The sequence below is a fragment of the Talpa occidentalis genome, unplaced genomic scaffold (genome assembly GCF_014898055.3).
Source record: "Talpa occidentalis isolate TD23 unplaced genomic scaffold, MPIMG_talOcc4v2.1 talOcc4.12, whole genome shotgun sequence".
Taxonomy (NCBI): Eukaryota; Metazoa; Chordata; class Mammalia; order Eulipotyphla; family Talpidae; genus Talpa; species Talpa occidentalis.
The window spans coordinates 70,935,104-70,954,792 of NW_023601212.1; the positions used below are offsets into that span (position 1 = coordinate 70,935,104).

The 19,689-nt window shown below is 40.3% G+C and overlaps 2 protein-coding genes across 2 annotated transcripts in view; one reads left to right on the forward strand and one right to left on the reverse strand.

Moving 5' to 3' along the window:
• Window positions 1-11,392, forward strand: part of LOC119242304 (olfactory receptor 10J1-like) — a 36,948-nt gene extending 25,556 nt beyond the window's left edge. Inside the window, exon 3 of the mRNA XM_037508033.1 lies at window positions 10,452-11,392. Within this exon, the coding sequence (XP_037363930.1) occupies window positions 10,452-11,392 (941 nt within the window). The remainder of the gene's footprint in view (window positions 1-10,451) is intronic.
• Window positions 11,393-13,170: 1,778 nt separating this feature from the next.
• Window positions 13,171-16,240, reverse strand: LOC119242306 (mucosal pentraxin-like). Its single transcript, XM_037508034.1, has 2 exons — window positions 16,174-16,240; window positions 13,171-13,766 (listed from the first exon to the last, which is right to left on the reverse strand). Exons 1-2 carry the CDS (start codon window positions 16,238-16,240, stop codon window positions 13,171-13,173), a joined length of 663 nt encoding a protein of 220 aa, XP_037363931.1.
• Between the last annotated feature and the right edge of the window lie 3,449 nt (window positions 16,241-19,689).

Below are 19,689 nucleotides of genomic sequence, written 5' to 3' on the forward strand. Positions count from 1 at the left end.
CTGCTAAGGAAATGGCAACAACTAACAAAAAGGAGACATCACCACCATCCCTCCCCGGAGGAGGCACTGTCACGTACAAGAAGCACAGTTACAACAAAACAAGGCAGACAATACACTGTGGACAGTTGCTTTCAATTCTCCATTCTGTTTCCTCCCAATAAAGAAGGGGCTGGTGTTGGGAAGAGAAGGGGGGTTGGGTGGTGTGGCAGCCACCTTTCACTTCCCAACAGCTATCAAGTCGTTGGAGTCATAAGCCAAAGTGGGGGAGGGGAGGGTTGATGGAGAGGAAGAACATCTCAAATAGAACATAGAATTAGATTTTGAAAAAAACGGGATTGTGTTTAATAACTCCAGTGGGATTGTTTTAATAACACAAAGTGATTAAAAGATAATGAAATTGTCTAAGATGTCATTAAGGAAGTAGGCTGCCCAACAGGCAGGGGGTCAGAGTTGTAGTTATTGAAAAAAAGGAGCAACTTCAAATAGTCTCACGAGATAACATTCCTTTGATGACATTGTGTCTATGAAATGGAAAGGTTGGAAGACTTGAGCTCAAAAGCCCTCTGCAGTTCCAACGTCCAAGCATTTTTTGGCAACTAAGACTGTGGGGTCTCAAGAAGACAAGTTCCTGCAACAAGCTGGCCCTGTGGTGGTCCCCAAAGAGCAGAGGCTCCCGCTGCCTGCCTGATGAGTGTTCCTGCTCCTGTCTGTCCTGCACATTGATAGTTCAGGACATAGAGCAATGTCGTCTTCTATGGGCCCATCTCTGAGCTGGCAGAAGTAAAAAAAAAAAAAAAAGATGACAGGAGGTGTAATAGATTTGAAAGTAGGAGTCAAAGGAAGAAAGGAGTTGAAAGCTGAGTATTGGAAGGATGGTAGGGTTGAAGAAGACTATGGGGCATTTGTTAGAAGTGACTTGGAGAAGAGATGGTATTTTCAGTTTCCTGATCAGTTTTTATTCTGTTTCAGAGTAGAGAAAAATATGCAATTTTAAAATAGGAAAGGACCTTACAGGTAATCATTTTAAACACTTTCATTTTAGGGATTGAGAAGTCTGAACCGCGGAGCATGGTTTATGCAAATTTTATAACCAAGCAATTAATCCTTGGTAGATACAGAACTAAATTATGAGCTTCCTGTTGTTTGTTTGTTTTGGCTGAAGATTTAGAATTGAGGAAAGGATGAAAGACCAAGTGCTCTTAAGGACTAAATAATCCAATGTGGGGGAAAATACAATAACGATATGAACAAATAAATGAGCAGAAACATACCAGGTAGTAACAAGACAGAGAATTAAATCAGCAATGTGATAAAGGCTGAGTGGGTGGTTAATTTAGATATTTAGGTTAATCACACACTGAAGTGATAACAGCGTAGTAGAACCTCTCTTAAAAACCTCAGGTTCACTGATTCACCAAATTAAGTGACTCTCACATGCCCTCTGCAGAGCAGAATGACAGATGCACGCCAGATGCTAAATGACCCCCCCCAGCAAGCTTTAGTAGAAACACCCAGAGATAGTGGGGTCACATAATCAAGAAGACAGTTTCATGGCAAAGAGTGATTAACAGTGTGGAATGCAGCAGAGTTTCCAAGTAGAAGAACCTAATGAAATCCAGTGGCTCTAGTAATTAGGAAAACCTTGGTGTAGCCTTCCTTGTCCCGGGTGTGTATTTCAGTCATGCAAGCCCAGATCTCAATGGTGAGCTCACAAAGGTGACCAGTCTCCAGAACATTACTCAAATTCACAGGATAATGCAAAAGGCTAATTCATTCATTTTTAATGTTAAGTATTCCAGATCAGTCATCTCCATGTGATTTTTGCTTCCTAGTGAATATAAGTGATTTAATATATTAATATGCATGCCAGAAGGTTACCTATTGTTCCTCCATTACTCCATTCTTATCCTATCAAAGTATGCATTACAATATATGAAAATTGCATCTTTTCTTGTCTCGCTCCTTAACACATACAATATGTGCTTGATTCATTGCTCTTTACCTGGTGCCTAGCAGTACAGGGAATGTTTAGATAAATATTTATTAGAGTTATAAATGAGCAATTAACTCATTGATTATTTCTATCATGATGCTGTGACATAATAAATCATGCTTCTCTTCCTTCAAGGCAATTTTCTAAAAAAAATCTCTTGAAGGACTCTGGAGGCCTGCCTGACAAAGCCTTATCTCCAATTGTTTGTCTTCCATGAGAACCATCAATCTTGCCTTTTCATAGAAAAAACTAGCACCTGAAGACATACTCTTCAATTAATTCCTCTGGTAATTAGAATATTATCTATAATATATCAAAGAATATTTCTACTATGACTGATGGCCTGGCAATCCTATTGAGTAATGCAAAATACAGGAATGATATGGCCTTCTAATCCTCTTCCTACTATTCTAATCACAGGGTATTTAACTATCAATTTAATTAACTGGAAATACAGTATAACAAAGTCAATAAATGAAAAGGAAGGTGAAAATTCCTCCGGCTGCCTAGTGCTTCTAATCTGCAGATACCCCTCCTCCCGACTACATGTCTGAAAAAGAGGGCATCTCCTTTGACCTTTCACAGTCACTTGGTGAATGAAAACACTAGTCCTTTCAGAAAATACAGCCATTTGTTCTCGAACACACGTCCATGGCTACAAATGTGACTGTGTGGGTTATTCTGAAATGTGTTACTGAGAATTTGTGGCCAGAATGAAAGGCAATTGGAATAAAGACACAGATTCTTTAATTATGTATACTTTTTTCTTTTAACCCTTATTCTAGAGCTTTTATCTTTTTCAGACTGGAGAATCAGTTTGTTTCATTTTCCATGCTCCATTACCACCTTGTGCTATATTTCTGCCATCTTGTGTCACTCTAATGACTGGCATAGACTTGCTGGGTTATCACTATTTGTAGTCATGGTTCATCAACAAGGCAAAAGCGAGCAGTGTTTTTCCCTCGACGTAACAGAATGCATGCTAGACTCAGAATTAGAGGACCCACGTTTAAATTCTGACTCTACCCATTTCTAAGTTGCCTCCTCATCTTAATTGATGTAAGAAACTGCTGTGCAAAACTCAGTCAAATAAAAGTAGCGATGACATGATTAGAAAAACAGTTTTTTGCAATTCCTAATAAAAACGGACTTACACAAAATATACCAAGAGATGAAATGATAAAAAGGATAAAAGGTTGATAGTACCAATTGGAATAGAGCATCAAGCCATGACCACTTGCAACACTGATCAATTAGCATTGCTTATAGTGGGGTAACCAGTTGCTGCATGCTTCTTAGTTGGAGTTGCCTGGTAAGATACAGGAAATCTAGTTGATTTTAATTTTAGATAATCAATAAATCATTTTTTAGTATAACTGTGTCCCATGCAATATTTGAGATATACTTATCCTGAAACTGTTATTTTTCTAACATTCAGATTTAACTGAGTATCTTCTATTTTTATTTAACAGCTCTATTTGATTCAATGCAAAATTATCAAAATTAGCCCAGCATAATATGATTTATAGTCTATATAGTTAATAAGCAGTTATACAGTAACATACAGTCACTTGACAACAAGGATATGTGCATTATGAGAAATATCTTAGGAAATTTTGTCATTGAGTGAATGTCAAAGAGTGTAAGTATACAGCCCTAGGTGCTACAGCCTACTGCACACCTAGACCATAATTAAATATGAGTTCCATCATTGACAGGAATGTCCTTAAGCAACACATGACTAATTTAATAAGCTGAACTTGAATCTAATTAAACCTTTAGAACTAACTTCCAGTATATAGGAAATGCAGGATATAGAAGAACAAATGAAATGATACAATGAGTAAATAGATATCCAGAAACTAAGAAATTGACTTGGGTTTTAAACAAGTCAATGCAGTGACAGTAGGGTGAGGGATAACAGAATGCTTTAGACCAATATTGCTCAGAGAATAAATTCTGCCATCCCCCCAACCCATACCACCCCCAGTCACCCCTGGAAATATTTGGCAATATTAGAGACATTTTTGATTGTCTCCAGTAAAGTGGGGGAGGGGAGATGCTACCAGTCGCTAGTTGTTAGGGACCAGAGGCACTGCAAAACATCTTGTAACCTAAGGCTCACCCTCATTCCCCCACACACAGCAAAGTGCAGTCAGGGCTGCCACTGTTGAGAAACCCTGGTCAAGACTAAAAAATAATTTGAAAATTTAACCACTAAATACAATGTGTGGTGTTCATTTGAACTTTGATTCAGACAAGCCATGCTGCAATATAGCATAGAGAATAGCCACGAGAGAAGGCAGGCATTGCTCTAAAAGTGACAATGTAGGAAAAAGTTTACAAATATGGGAAAGATTCACAATGCGCTGTTAAGAGGAAAAAAACAAACTGAATATTAAAGTGTTCATATAGCAAGATTTCATATTATTAAAAACGATGAAGGCTACAAAAATAATAATCATCCCATTTTTGCCATAAACATAGGTGGAAATGTATGTAAACTCTTGCATATGAGTTGAAAAGATATTGGAAACCTCGTTACCAAGATGTTTTAGTGTTTATAGGATTATTTTGGAAAGAAAATTCCTAGTCTGGGTTGAAGATCTTTATGACAATCCCGGTTATGGGATAGATTTAAAGAGCTCTTCAAGCATCTTTCATGGACACAGAGACCACCTTGATGGGGAGGGCAGTGCTGAGCCAGATATTAGATGTTCTGGAGTAAAGATGTATGTGTGACTTTTTGACTCTCCATAAGGATGAGAAGGAACCAATGGGACATGAGGGATGGGTCTGAAGGTGTCTTCTTCCCTTTCCAAGCTTGGGAGAGGGATCTCCCTAAATGGGAGAGAAGCTGAGATGTGTGTCCAGTGAGACGATGAAGGTGACTAAAGACTGAAGCTGGAAAAGAGCAATCCTGGCCCCTCTAACCTCTTGCTAGTTCTGATATTATTTTTTGAGTAAGTTTCAGGAAGTTGGCTGCATCTCTAATCCCAAGAAACTAAGATGTAGTCTTTCCTTCCTAGGTATATCCAGCATGCATATGATTTACTTGACTGAAACTCAAAGCAGTGTTAGCTTCTGAAACACCAACAGTCTGAGACAGTCAGTGAATAAAGAAAAGAGAGTTCCTCATCTGCTTCTCCAGTTCCTAATGAAGCCCTCGAGACCCACTCTGGGTGTCATCTTCCCCACCTTTGTACCCTGGAGGAGCTTTGCAAGGCATGACCCCAGGAGACTTGGGGCAGAGGGATGTGCTCCTCTTGGGGAAAATAAATATCCCAAACTCCTGAAACCTGAAGCTTAAGATGCTGCATTTTTTTTCTCCTGGGCCACCTCTCAAGACTATGGAAGCAGGGCCCCCAGCCAGCCTCAGGAAGCACAGCAATAATTTGAACTTATCTCTGATATTAGACAGCTGAGACCTCTTTGCCCTATGGGATTCAGTACATGCCCCATGAACACAGGGTACTTTACTTCCATCCTTCCCCTACATCAGTCTCTTCAATCCCATGTGAAAATCACTGCCTGGGAAGTGCCTGCACTCTTTCTGGTTGCCAAGGTCAGAAGTGGTGAGTGGCTGTGGGCACAAGTGAATACAAGTGAATACAAGTGAGAAATCTTGTATTCACTTGTGTGTTTTCCAAAATCTTACTATTTTCCCTCTCTGGTTGTATTGATTCAAATGTCCATTGACAATTATATTTCTTCATGCTCATCTGGCTGTGCTAATGGACTCCAGAACATAAAATTTATCATAACCATGATCAAGGTGCTCAAATATTTTGGTTGAAAGGGAATAAGTGTTTAGATAATGTGGGGAGGTGGTAAGTTGCAGAGAGACAGATACAGAGACAATAAAGAATAATGGTTTTTCTTAAGATCATTCGGCAATGGAATTGGTGATAGTATATCTATATGGATCTATATAATGGGTTGGCGTGTATGGGACTGAAGCGTGAGATAGAGCTACAGTACTTAATAGTTCCCAGACTGACTTACTGTACAGTTCTATTTTGGAGAAGACTTAGAATTTTTGTTTTTGCATTTATAAGAAAATATTAAGTACTGTGACAAAAAATATTCAAGATATAATATTAAATGAAACTAAAAAAACAGTTGTGAATTGGTATATGCAGTTTAATTCCACTTGAATTAAACTACACAGAATTAAAATTATATGTAAATACTACATAGAATTAAAATTAACTACATAGAATTAAAATTATATGTAAATGTGCTAAGTTGTACACAAATATATCCTAGATGGAAATAAATTTAAAAAAACCCCATAAATCATGATTACCTCTGGACCAGAGAAAGGGAAGAGGGAAAGGCTAACTTTTTTATTTATACCCTTCTGTACAGATTTTTTTTCCTTTAAGCATTTTATAATCTGAAAAGTCTAATTTTATTTTTTTAAAAGTGAACAGCATCTTTAAAAAAAGGGCAGGGGATGCTGACTTGAAAGATAATGAATTTCCAATCATTGGAAGCAGTGGAGCAGAATTTTGGGGATGATTTGTGAGGAATGCTGTCTTTTAAAATTACCTCCTCACTGTAAGGTCTTGTGAATCAGTTTTATTTGAAGGACTTAAAGCTACCTACAGAGTCCATGAGACTTCCCAGCGTGTTTCCATCTGGGAAAATTGAGCAGTAAAGTGGATAAAATTCACCCCTTGTCTCAGATTGGCAAGGAAATGATTTCTCTTGAAGGATTTTTTTTTTCACTTTTTTTTTAGGGTGGGAGATTTTTAGCTAAAAATTCCAGAATCTAAGGGACCAAAATTGGGGTAGTGTTGCTCTCCATGGTGATGTGGTTCCACAGAAGGAGACTGCTATATTGTCTCTGCCCTAAATAACCTTCTGGTCCCAGTGGGGTCACTCTTCAGATAGATTCTGAGGTATGAGAAGAGAGAAGATGGAACTATAGGAATTGAGCTTGAGCTCAATCCAACTTTCTCTCTTCTATAGCTAACCTTGCTTATTCATTTTTTTTCAATTCTTTTAGTGTAGGTAGGACTGATTTTCCAGTTGCAAAAGATTGGAGTTTTATCTTGCTCAGTAGTATATCTTGAATCTAAGTGAAACAGGAAGGTTAAGGATTGACCTATCAATACAACTCCAAGGAAAATGAACACCTATTTTGCTCTAGATTTTTTTCTGTATTATGAAAACATTTTATATTTTTCTGTTCTTCAAAATCTATAGCAAATAAATTCTAAAATCTGCCCCCATTCAAGAATATGTAACTCACTGTAAGAATGGTCAGAATTGATACTATCTTTATTTAAAATTTTAATATATTGTTCTTTCTGGATTTTTGGATTACTTTTTTAGAAAAAATATTGTCTTAAATTCTATTTGTCTTGACTATGGAACTCTTTTGGTGTTTCCTTAAATTTGGCATCAAGATGAGACCTCACTTGCCACACTCTACCTCCAGCACCATTCAGAAAGGTCTTCTTTTCATCAACTGCAACCTTTCTTTAAACACTGTGGTTAGTTCTCCAAGGATCTGGCCTGTGGGTGCTCAAGTTTCTGAAAGTGCTTGTTCATACTGTAAGGAGATCTTAAATCACGCAGTCAACTTTCCTTTCTCCATGGGAAATAACCTACTGTGTTCACCATTTCCTCTCAATCAATCCTGCAGACTTATTATACAGTTCCATTTGGGAGAAAACTTGGAAATTTTGCTTTTGTGTTTGTAAGTGAGAAGAAAATCTGGTTGTCCAGCAATATAAAGAGATCAATAATTGAAGAGTCTTCACTCACCACCCAGAAAAAAAATCTATTTAACATTTATTTACTGCCAGCCTTTTAAATGGTATGCTATGAACATGTTCCTTTACTTTGCTTATTCCACATTTTTCTTTTCTTTGCTTTTTACAAATTTATGGTTCTCATCTATCTACCTATCATAGGTCCCATTAGATAAATGTTATAATTTATTCAATCATCCCCTTATTCATTTTTGATCTTCACTATTATAAACAATATCATAAAATCCTTTTACACATATATCTGATACATACCTCTGATTAGTTCCTTAAATAAATAATTGGAAGTTGGAATATTAAATCAAGGAGAATGGATGTGTATTGTCACTAGTATGCTAATATTCCATCTACTTCTCTTGATATGCACATCAAAAATATATCCAATTTTCCCAATATTTTCCAGTTTTTTCATTGTAATCTCATCCCCACAGTGAAGAAAATGCATCAATTAATTAATGACATAATTACAAGACAAATACATGAACAAATTAATGTTAACCTAAAAAGGTGTCATCTTTCTCATCTGTTTTGTGCTCACATTGCTTCTCAGGCAGTTGTGGTACAGGATAAACCACACTGGCTTCAAATTCAAAGGTTAGAGCTAGGACATTAATTTTGGACAAAGTGGAACAGGAGAAAGCAAACACTAGATCTTTCTTGGCAACTCAGAAGGAAAGATCTATTTATTTATTTTAAAGATTTATTTATTTATTTATACAAGATCTGGGGTCCAGGCCAGATTCGCAGGAGGGTGAGAGGATTCACCAGAGACAGAGCGGGGAGCAGAACAGGCAGAATGACGAAATACACTGCTGAGGGGAGCAGTGGGCACAATAGAAGAGGACTGTCCGCACCATGTGGGACCCTTGCTGCCTGGCCGGAATCGAATCGGTGCTGCAGAGGCTGTGGACAGCTTCACAGCACTGCGCTCAACCGCCTGCATCACCAGGGGAGGCCCAAGAAGGAAAGATCTTTAAGGAAATGTTCAAAACCTTAGTGTCCTCACCTTCAAGTGGATGATAATTAACTAATATATGGGGTTTTATACTATTGAATAATATATGTGAAAACTCTTCGTAAATGAAAAAGTGCCACAAAGAATAATTATTATGGCTAAATTTCCTGGAGATGAGAGCTTTCTGACCCCCAATAACCGTTGAGATAGGAAGTAGAGGAGAACCTCACAAACTGCTCTCCTTGGAGATATCCAAAGTTCAGAGTCAGCAGTGAGTCCAACTACTGTGAAAATTTACATCTAAGCACATGCTAGAAAACTCACACATGCACACAGGTCATGAGAACTAATCACAGAAACACACTTAGCAACTGAACACTTCGGAGGAATAACAAGCAGGAGGGTATGTGGTAGTCACCAGCTTGTTGAGGGCAGAGAAGTGGGAAGTGATGGGTCGAAAGATCAGCCTAACTGTCAGGTGTGAATGGAGCTCTACAACTCCAAAGAGTGTATGGGTGTTGTCCCAGATGAGCTGGAAACACAGTCACAGCCACCTTTGCCCCATCACCACTTTCTCCTTTGAGCAGCAGGAAGAGTAACAAACCAGGAGAAACACCCCAGAGAAATCTTAGCAGCTCCAAACACTGTCACCTGCCTTGGAGACCCATGACATTATTTTCCAATTTTGTTGGCAGCTCACCTTAAGCCTGCCTCCCCCACAGGTCTCCTCTACACACAGGTTGGCAAGTAACTTGTCCCACCCAGCTAGCTACCCAATTTCTCTTGAGAAGACTTTGAGCAAGAGGAGACTTTAAGAGAAACTTCAGTATTGAAGACAGAGAGGAGCACAATTTTTCAAAAATACAAAAAAAAAAAATAAAAAACAAAAACAATGTAGGGAGAGGGACAGTCAGGTCAAAGCTACAAATGGTTTGTGAAAAGGTTTCATGCAGACAAGTGGAACAGGAGAAAGCAAACACCAGATCTTTCTTGGCAACTGAGAAGGAAAGATCTTTAAGGAAATGCTCAAAATTGTGTGACTTAAATGAAGTGGAAGAAGTTGGCAAATTTGGTTTAGGTAAACAAAAATCTCAAACTGCAAACTATGAGGAAATTCTTTTCAAATATAACTAGGCATCTCCTGGTCTTTGGCCTCCATGTTCCCCTAGTACCTGTGTCTTTTTTTTTTTTAAGATTTATTTATTTATGCATACAAGAACTGGGGTACAGGCCAGAGGTGTGGGGGGTGGGGGAGGGAGAGGATTCACCAGAGACAGAGTGGGGAACAGAACAGGCAGATTGACTGAATTACACTGCTGAGGGGAGCAGTGGGCGAGACAGGAGAGGTCTACTATGCCATGTGATTAGCTCCCTGACCAGGGATCAAACTCGTGCTGCAGTGGCTACAGATAGCTTCATAATGCTGTGTCTTAACCCCTTGCACCACCAGGGAGACCCAATACCTGTGTCTTGACTCACCAGGAAGCCTCTTAGCTTGCCCAGGGGTCTTACCTTCTACCTGATCTTATCCCCATTTATTCTCCCTTTATAAATAAATCTCTACTGAAGTTGTTTCTTTAGTGTGTCTTTCTGTCTTTTACCCACAGGGGAAGAGCAGTCCCATCAACCTGAGACAATACGGGGCAGGTATTCCTCCAGAGACCTCCTGAGCAAAGCACCCAGGACTGACACATTCTGTCTGATGCCTGAGGGCTCTGAGATTTTCCAATGAGGAGAGAGAATGTCACCGTGGTGAGTGAGTTTGTTTTCCAGGGTTTCTCAAGCTTCCGTGAGCACCAGCTCACCCTCTTTGTCATGTTCCTTACACTGTACATTTTAACCCTGGCTGGCAACATCATCATAGTGACTATCATCAGCATTGACCATCACCTCCACACCCCCATGTACTTTTTCCTCAGCATGCTGTCTGCTTCAGAGACCTTGTATACACTCGTCATCATACCACGCATGCTCTCCAGCCTTGCCGGCATGGATCAGCCCATCTCCTTGGCTGGCTGTGCCACCCAGATGTTCTTCTTCATTATGCTGGCCATCAACAACTGCTTCCTGCTCACAGTGATGGGGTATGACCGCTACATGGCCATCTGCAACCCCCTGAGGTACACGCTCATCATGAACAAGAGCATGTGCACCCAGCTGGTGGGGGCTGCCTGCAGCATTGGGCTGCTGGTGGCCGTAATTCAGATTTCCAGTATATTCAGACTGCCCTTCTGTGACAGAGAGGTGGCTCATTATTTTTGTGACCTCCGACCTGTGATGAAACTGTCCTGTGCTGATACCACTGTGCATGACATAATTAGTTTTATCATCAGCTCACTGGTTATTGTGGTGCCCATGGGCCTGGTTTTCATCTCCTATGTCCTCATCATCTGCACCATCCTCAAGATCGCCTCGGCTGAGGGCCGGAAGAAGGCCTTTGCCACCTGCGCCTCCCACCTCACTGTAGTCATCATCCACTACGGCTGTGCCTCCATCGCCTACCTCAAGCCCAAGTCAGAGAACGCCAGGGATCAGGACCAGCTCATCTCAGTGACCTATACGGTCATCACACCCCTGCTAAATCCGGTGGTGTACACCCTAAGGAACAAGGAGGTCAAGGATGCCCTCTATCGTGCTATTGGCAAGAAATCTCTCGTCTAGGATTTTGGACAGTTTGACCTATATATATCCCATTATTCTCTGGGTATTTTGTAATCTCAAAATATTTCATCATCTACCTAGAGAAAGCCGCAGGATTTGGTGGCAAGGTAGCACTAAAAACTTAAGAGTTTCCTTAACTTAAATTTGTTTTTACCATCATTCTACTATAACCTTCCATCTGTCTCATAGGTTACCACCTGGGGAATGGGCAGACACTGCTCACATGGTGGAAGGCTAGGGAGGGAAGTAAGTAGGAGGGTGGCTGATTATCATCAGCTTTTGATGGCAGAGAAGTGAAAGTAATGTGTTGAAAGATCAACCTAAATGTCAGGTGCAAATGGAGCTCTAAAACTTCAAACAGAGCATGGGTGGTGTCCAGGATAGGCTAGGAACACAGTCAAAACCACCTTTGCCTGATCACCACTTTCTCCTTTGAGCAGCAGGAAGAGTAGCAAACCGGGAGAAACACCCCACGGAAATTCTAGCCGCTTCAAACACTGTCACCTGCCTTGGAGACCCATGACATTATTTTCCAATTTTGTTGCAGCTCACCTTAGGCCTGCATCTCCCACAGGTCTCCTCCACGCAAGGCTGGCAAGTGACTTGTCCCATCCAGCTGCCCAATTCTGGGCAGGTGTCTGTGCTTTTCCTGGGTAATGAATAGGGTGCACTGTGTACACATGTGAAAGGATAGATCAATTTTGAAATTAAATTTGTTTACTGGCATCCTCACTCCTTTCCAACTAATGCTTGCTGTCTGAAAGCTGGACGTGAGCTGCTGCTGGTTTCCATTACACCTCTGTGGGGCCTGCGCTGCTCCTGGGCCTTTGCCCTCTTCATCCACATTGATGGACTCGTCTTCCGTGAACAGTTAGGTGCCTGATTGAAACTCTAAGTCTAAACACTTGTCTAAATAAGAGCCTGGGAGGCTCCCAATTCATATTGTTATTACCTTCTAGAGGGGACAATTTTAATGATTTATGAGAAAGGTTTAAGATTTTAGGATTATTTGGTCAGGAGGGAAAAAAAAAAAAAGGCAGAGCTGGCTAAATATCTTCCAGTTTATAAAGGGTTCACGTAAAAAACAATAGCATGTAATCCACATCTCCCACCCACCCCCCACTCCTGTCCAAATGTGCCTGTTGAAATGCCTTGAAAGTGTTTGTCAAACAAAGTACCTGGAAAACCCTAATGGCAGAAGGGCCAAGTAGGAAATCGTCTCATTATGGAGCACCAGGAGAATGAAGGTGGTGCCTCCTCAGAGCAGCTGCTCCAGGAGAACAACCCAAGAGTGAGTGTGGAGAGGGTCCCCTCCCTCCCCGCCCTGGGTGAATGCCTTGTTTATCTGGGTTCCCTGAATGCCTCCAAATCTTGTCTGGGCTAGGTGCAAGGGATGCACTCCTACCTCCCTGCTCTGAAAAAAATCCTTTTAAGATTCTCTTTGGGGATCCAGTTGATGACAGCACCCCATTCCTGAAAAGACTGTCGCACCCGAGCTCCCCACTGCTGCACAGCACTATATGACGTGGCATTCATGCTGAAAACAGTGTGTTCCTACGGTCTGATACTGCAGAAAATGACGGAGCAATTCACCCAAAGTAATGTTTGCAACAAGGAATAATGTAGACTATGGCTTGGCCGGCCCTTGTCCTTCTGAAATGTCATTTACGTGATCTTAACAGAGCCAGGAAACAAAAAATGAGCCATTGCATTTAATTTCAAAGAGAAGGTGGGAATGATTATCAGAAAACACAAATCATGTCTCAGGAGAGGGCGTCCTAAGCCCACACCCTGGGCTTGGTCACCACGTAGCCATAATCTCTATGAATCAGGTTGTGCCAGGTCAGCAAGTTGCCACTGGGGCAGTAGGCACACATGTTCTTCAGGTAAAAAATCTTGTCCCACAAGGACACCTCCCATATCTCCCCAACAAAGGATTGTTTGGCGTCAAACCCTCCCCCAAAGGAATCCTGCTCCTGCCCCAGGAAGATCTTGGCCTCAGCACCCAAAATGTACCCCTTTCTCACACCCTTCCTCCCCAGGGGTTTCCCGTTCACCCACAGCTCAGCGATCCCAGAAGCTGATTCCCAGCTGACACACACATGAATTGGGGCATACGCAACCGGGGGGCCGTTGAACGTGACTGCAGAGTTCGCAATGTACAGCATGTACACTCCGGGTGCGTTAACAAAGAGGAGAATCTCGTTGTCCCGAGACCTGGTGCTGTAGGAGAAGAGGCTGTAAGTGCGCTTGAGGTCTGTGAAGGCTTTCATGCACAGCGTGAAGTTACTCAGTGACTTCTTTACCTTGGGGATCAGGGACACGTAGGCCGTGGTTGATTCTTGAGGGAAAATAAGTGATTTCCCTCTCAAGTCTGTGGAGTGGGGACAATGACAAACACTCTGTCAGTTCTTGCGGGGTGTGTCTCAAGTTCACAGAGTGCCCGCAGTGTCTCAGCACTGGAGGAGCAAAGGTTAGTGTTAAAAGGCAAGTTTGACTACTGCTGTCCTGTTAGAAAAGGGGAGCAAAGATGCCCAGTCTCAACCCCCAGTCCTGTCTTCTCCAGAGATTTCATCTGGCCGGGACAGCAAACCCAGCCACAGAAAATGAAACACACTGGAACTCATCAATGGTAACATGCGAGGCTCTCTACAGGCTCCCACCAAGGATCAGTCCTCAGATGACCCCAGGACTAACCAGGAGCTAAGGTTAGAGATGCTTGCCATGGCTCTTCTGGAACCATGCTGGGCCCCAGTCAAAGTGCAAAGTCAGAGTAGAAAGAACAGCGTGCCCTTCCCGTACCCTCAGCTCCCAGCTCCCACTCCTGTCCAGCAGCTCTGAGTGCCAACCCCACGGCCCTTCCCAGCACCCTCAGCCCCTGCTCCACCTCTGGAGCTCAGTGCCAGCTCAGGGCCCGGATTCCATGGCTTGCTTCCCCATGGCTGCAACATAAGGATTAAGGAATTACTTATCATTGATTTACTTCCTGTTAAGACCCTTGAGAGAAGACGCCTCGATCATTAGAAAATCAACTGTTTTTTCTTGCTCAGGAAAGCAAATCTAACAAATATTATGGTCTGGAAATAAATTAGAACATAATGACTAACTGAATCAAGGGAGGCATAGCCTACAAGCAGTATGAAGTCCTGTATTGAGTTAGTTTTGCTTTATACTAGGAAATGGAAAAACAGCATGGATTCCTATTTTCTTAAATACAAGGGTTTCTTAAGAAATGCTCACCCTGAACAAAGAATTGGAACAGAGCATTTATGGGAGAGGGCAAGAGGAAGAGATTACGCATATCAACAGGGAGAGAGGGAGGGAGGGAGAGAGAGAGAAAGAGAGAGAGAGAGAGAGAGAGAGAGAGAGAGAGAGAGAGAGAGAGAGAGAGAGAGAGAGAGAGAGAGAGTGTTTTAGTCACTCCAACAAGAATTTGGAGGATGGGAAAGTAAATTATATTCTGTGATTGACTTCTCCTGTGTGATTTGTGATCTTGCCAGTATATGAACCTGGAACGAAATAGCATGGTTAGCCAGAATGGTGTTTTGAATAACTTATTGCTGATAGTGATAAGGTAGGGAAGCATTTTCTTGAACTTGAGAAGATGAAAATTCCATATTTCCTTATGGAATTAATAGAAAGGAAAAAGCAAGAGCTGCCAGAATATTAAAGTCTTTTTGCTGTCAATCAAAATTAACTTTTCATAACATTAACACATCATAAAGTACACTTTACATTTACCTGGCCTCATTCATAAAGTACACTTTACCTTTACCTGGCCATAACAACTCTTAGTAAGATTGAAGTTATTCCTATCCCCATTTCATAGATGAAGAAACTGGGCATCAGTGCTCAGCAACTTCACAAAGTTTGGGAGAAACTGGTTCTCTCATTTAGAGTCTAAGATCCTTCTATGATTTCCTCTCGTGTGCAGCCTAAGGATGGAGGAGGATCAGAACATGAACTACCAGCCCCTGTAATAGCTTCCATTTTTCTAATATATGCTTCACATTCTTCTTAGTCTCTTGGGTGAGAGGTGTTTCCATGTCATCAGCAAAGCCAGATTCCCTCCTCCAGCCCTGGGGCTTCCTTATGCCAGGCACAGCCTTACTCATCAGCATCTGTGCTGATTTCAAAAATATCTGAAAATAATGCTTCTCTCCTTGATTGCAGGCTGACTTGCTGCTAACAAATAGATGACTGCAGAACTGTGACTCCTCAGATTAGATGTGGGAGACTTACTTATGTATAGGGCACTTTCCCTCTACATGGGTCACTTCTCTCTTGGAGAAGCCAGCTCCTTTGCAATAGGAACCAAGAAAAGCTTCTGACCAAAGGCCAGCGAGGAATGGAGGGTCTCACCCCAACAACCTATGAGAACTGAGTTCTGGTAATCATCAGGCAAGTGAGCATGGAGGCAGATCCTGCTCAGGCAAACCTTCACATGAAATGGCCGCCTTGATTCAGTGAGACACCTTGAGTCAGAATCAGCCAGTTCAGACACTGCCTGGTTCTGACCCACAGGAATTGAGTTCTCCCAGGGACTGTGAGATGCCATGTGGTTCCCGACCACAGGAAGTATGAGGGTCTCTCTGTCTCCTGATCACAGCTGTGTGAGATAACAAGTGTTTTGGGTATTAAATTTTGGGGCAGCCATAAGTTACTTAGCTCCTCATCCACATCTTCCTCTAAACAGCATCAGAGAAAACAATAGAGGGTGCTGTCCCCCATGTCTCTGGGGACTTGGAGGGAAGGTTTTCCCAGTGAAGTTCAGTACCAACCTCCTGGAAGTGATGCCACCTCTGAGAGAAAGGCCAGGAGCAGGGTGCCCAGAAGAAGCGTCTTCATTGTGTCCTTCTTGGTTTCAGGAACAGTGAGAGGGTAGCTGGAGCAATGGAGGGATGTGCCCTGTTGGCTGCTTATATTGTGTTTTGGGGGCATGGCCTCTGATCCAGCGGCAGAAGGCAAAGTTATAAATGGTAAACATTAACCAAACCAAGATATTATTTAGAAATGTGTTTGCTTTTTGGGCTATTGTTTCAGTCGGAGGGTCTTCTTTTTCTTTTAGTGGCTCTGTTTCCTACTGAGTCATACTATTCATGTCCCACAAAGGGTCTCTGTGTTTTCTTAAGGGGACATCTAATAACCTGATATGCATAAGAAGCTGTGGCATTTCTTGTTAGTTCTGTGTGATGAGTGCACCTGTCAACTGCTGCTGGAGCCACCTCCTTTGTGTGTAGGGGTTGGGGTCACCCCAAGACTAAGGACATTTCCTGATTCCAGTGACAATAGCTTTAAAATAGTGAAATGAATAGTATTTACATTTTTACCCTGTCGTTTTATTTATTTATTTAATATATTTTTTTGCATCATTTTTCATTTTTGCACAATGTATGCATTTTCATCTTGGTTATCATCAAGACAATTCTAACATTATAGTAATAATAAATCATTCTTCCAGAATATTGTGAGAATTCTGAAGAAAAAAATAGTGAAATGGAGACTGCCTTGCCCATGGCAGAAATGGAGAGGTAACTCTGCATTTGATTAAGTTGCCAGGTTGTCCATAAAGTCATTTCTGGGTGTTAGGTTAAGATGATGCCCTTTACCGGGATCAGGACATCAGCTAGGAGATTAGGAACTCAGAGAAGGTGACTTTGAAGATTATAAACTGAGCACGTCCCAGAAAAGCTTGGGATAGTACCTGGGATCTGGAAACAGTATAGCTATGCTACAAACTAAATCTATGGTTTTCAAACCTGACAATTTATAAACATTTTATCCTGGAATATTATTCTCTGTCCCTAATAACAACTATTTTTAAGTTATTGTAACTTTTTTTACTCATCATACATTATAAAACTTTTAAATCTATGAACATATGGGTCATGTATGTTTTCCCTAAAATTTAATCTCCAGCATCTATCACCATGATTACTTTATATTAAAAGTCCAAAATCTACTTATGAAATGAACTAATTGGGGTATTTCTAGTTGATGAGAAGAGCTAACGGAAGTTGTCTAAGTTAAGGCTCTTAGTGGTTAGCAATAAAAGGCATATTTCTACTTAATTATGTTATGCAACAAACTTCAAAATTCAGATTTTAAAACAAAAAATATGCATTTAGTTCATGAGTCTGTGGGTTGATGATTTGGGTTTAATGATTCTTTTCATATATCTGGGTGATAAATAGCAAGTTAGCCACTTGCTGGACAGTGAAATCATATGAGTCAGAAAGGGGTGACCCGAATTTTGAGATCTTGGTCTATTTGTGTAATTTTAAATTGGCTAAATCAATCTTGATTTCTCTTTCTTTTAAATTTAAAACTACATCCGTAGTATTATAACATTAAGAATTTTCTAAAGAATTTTAAAAATAATTTTTCTTAGCACTTTTGTTTTTTTATTTATTTTTTATAAATTATTTTATTTTATATAATTCTTACATCATTTTTCATTTTTGCATAATGTATGCATTTTTATTTTGGTTATATTTCCCATACAATTCCTACCCCCCTTCTTCTGACCCTAATTCCTCTTCTCCTCCACCCACCCCCCACTGTAGTGTGTCTCTGGTCTATAGTTGCTTGTTGATTTTGATTTTTACTTTATTGAAATTTGTTTTTCTCCTGTTCCCTTATTTGGGTTTTCTAAATTTGAATAATATAAAACAAACAAGCTATTTTCATAAAATGTTACTTTAGATCATTATATTACAATTAAAAGCTGCATAGTGTTAGTTATATATCTAAAAAAACAAACTTGACTTACATTGAATAAGTACTCCATATTACTGAATTAACTTTAAAACCATTATAAAAGAAAAAGAACATAATTTATGGAAAGAGTAAGAATGACATTTTATAGATCATATTTTACTTGGGGAGAAAAATAAATGCATTAAAATGAAGATTGAAATTTAACTACTCACTAAATCAGAAATAGAGTACAAAAATTTCTGTGATAATTTTGATTTGTGTTTCTGATGTTTAAGTCTAAACACACACACACCTTTAAAAAAAAAATACTCCTGTTTAGCTTCCAAGTACTTACTTGGAAACTAAGGACATGATGTGCTATAGAATATTTATTAGATTGCTAACTCCTTGGCAATCACTATGGATCAATTTAAAAAATAGAATACAGAAGTAACTTTAAAATCATACTATATATTTATAAATACAGACATATGTGCTAATATATAAACTTGCAAAGAAATAATATACCACAGACTCAATAACATGGCTGAAGAGGTTCTATTAGCACCTTTAAAAAATATTCTCAACATACAGGTGTGATTTTTCAACATAATCTTACCTGAGAAAGATACCTGGAGAAGAAGAGGAGGAGGAGGAAATGTTCTTGGGGACTGCTAACACTCAGAGAATTGATAAACCATAGAATTCTCCCTGGGGTAGGAATGCCTGCCCCAGGCTCAGCAGAATTGTGCAAGGATGTGCTACGAGAGAACAGCAGGAACCTGGTCACCCTGGGATCTGGGTCTCTAAGTGCACCCTAGTCACCTTCTGGGAATAAACAAAAAAGCCCTGCGAAGTGAAGAGAAAAGACACACAACCACACACCTAGGTTATTTGCTCATTCCAAGTCTGTGCTTATAATATAGATGTTGCAACTCACTGGTCTGGAGATTATGGAAGAACTCAGTCTCAAGTGGAGTTACTTGGGGATTCATGTCCCTCTTGGATCAGACCTCAGCATTTCCACTCGCCTCCACATTTATCTCCAGGGGTGATAGAGACCAGGGAACCCCCAAAATCCTTAACAGTTCCTTCAAAGTTGTGTAGCTCTTAATAGAAAGTTGTCATTGTCTTGGGAAGTAATAATTGAGAAAAATGTTTTATATTCTTAGTTTCCCAAGTCTGTGAAATAGCTGAGATTCTTTACCTTTATGCCAAAGGTTTTGAAAAATGGTAGTTGCTCCAAGACCCTCAGTGAATGCCTAAAACCAAGAATTATACTAAATCCTAAATATACCATCTTTTTACTGCATACATATTTGTGTATTTATCAGTTTAATTTATAAATTAGTTATAGTAATAAATTAACAAAAATAACTAGTAATAAAATAAAACAATTGTAATAATATACTATAGTAAACGTTACATGATTGTGGTCTCTTTTTCTTCCTCTCTAAAAATACCAAAATACCCCCTTTTTGGGTAGTGTTAAAACTTTGACAATCAATGGTTAATTCTTATCCACATTGTAGATTTTTCAACTAAGTGACAGGTACATAGGTAACCAACATATACAGCTTGTTTTTGTGAAACTTCAT

Excerpts from the sequence above, each read along its gene's own strand:
- LOC119242306 (XM_037508034.1), bottom strand. The coding sequence starts at position 16,240 with ATGAAGACGCTTCTTCTGGGCACCCTGCTCCTGGCCTTTCTCTCAGAG. Across the intron at positions 13,767-16,173 it reads GGTGGCATCACTTCCAGGAG|ACTTGAGAGGGAAATCACTT; the intron begins GTTGGTACTGAA and ends CCCACTCCACAG.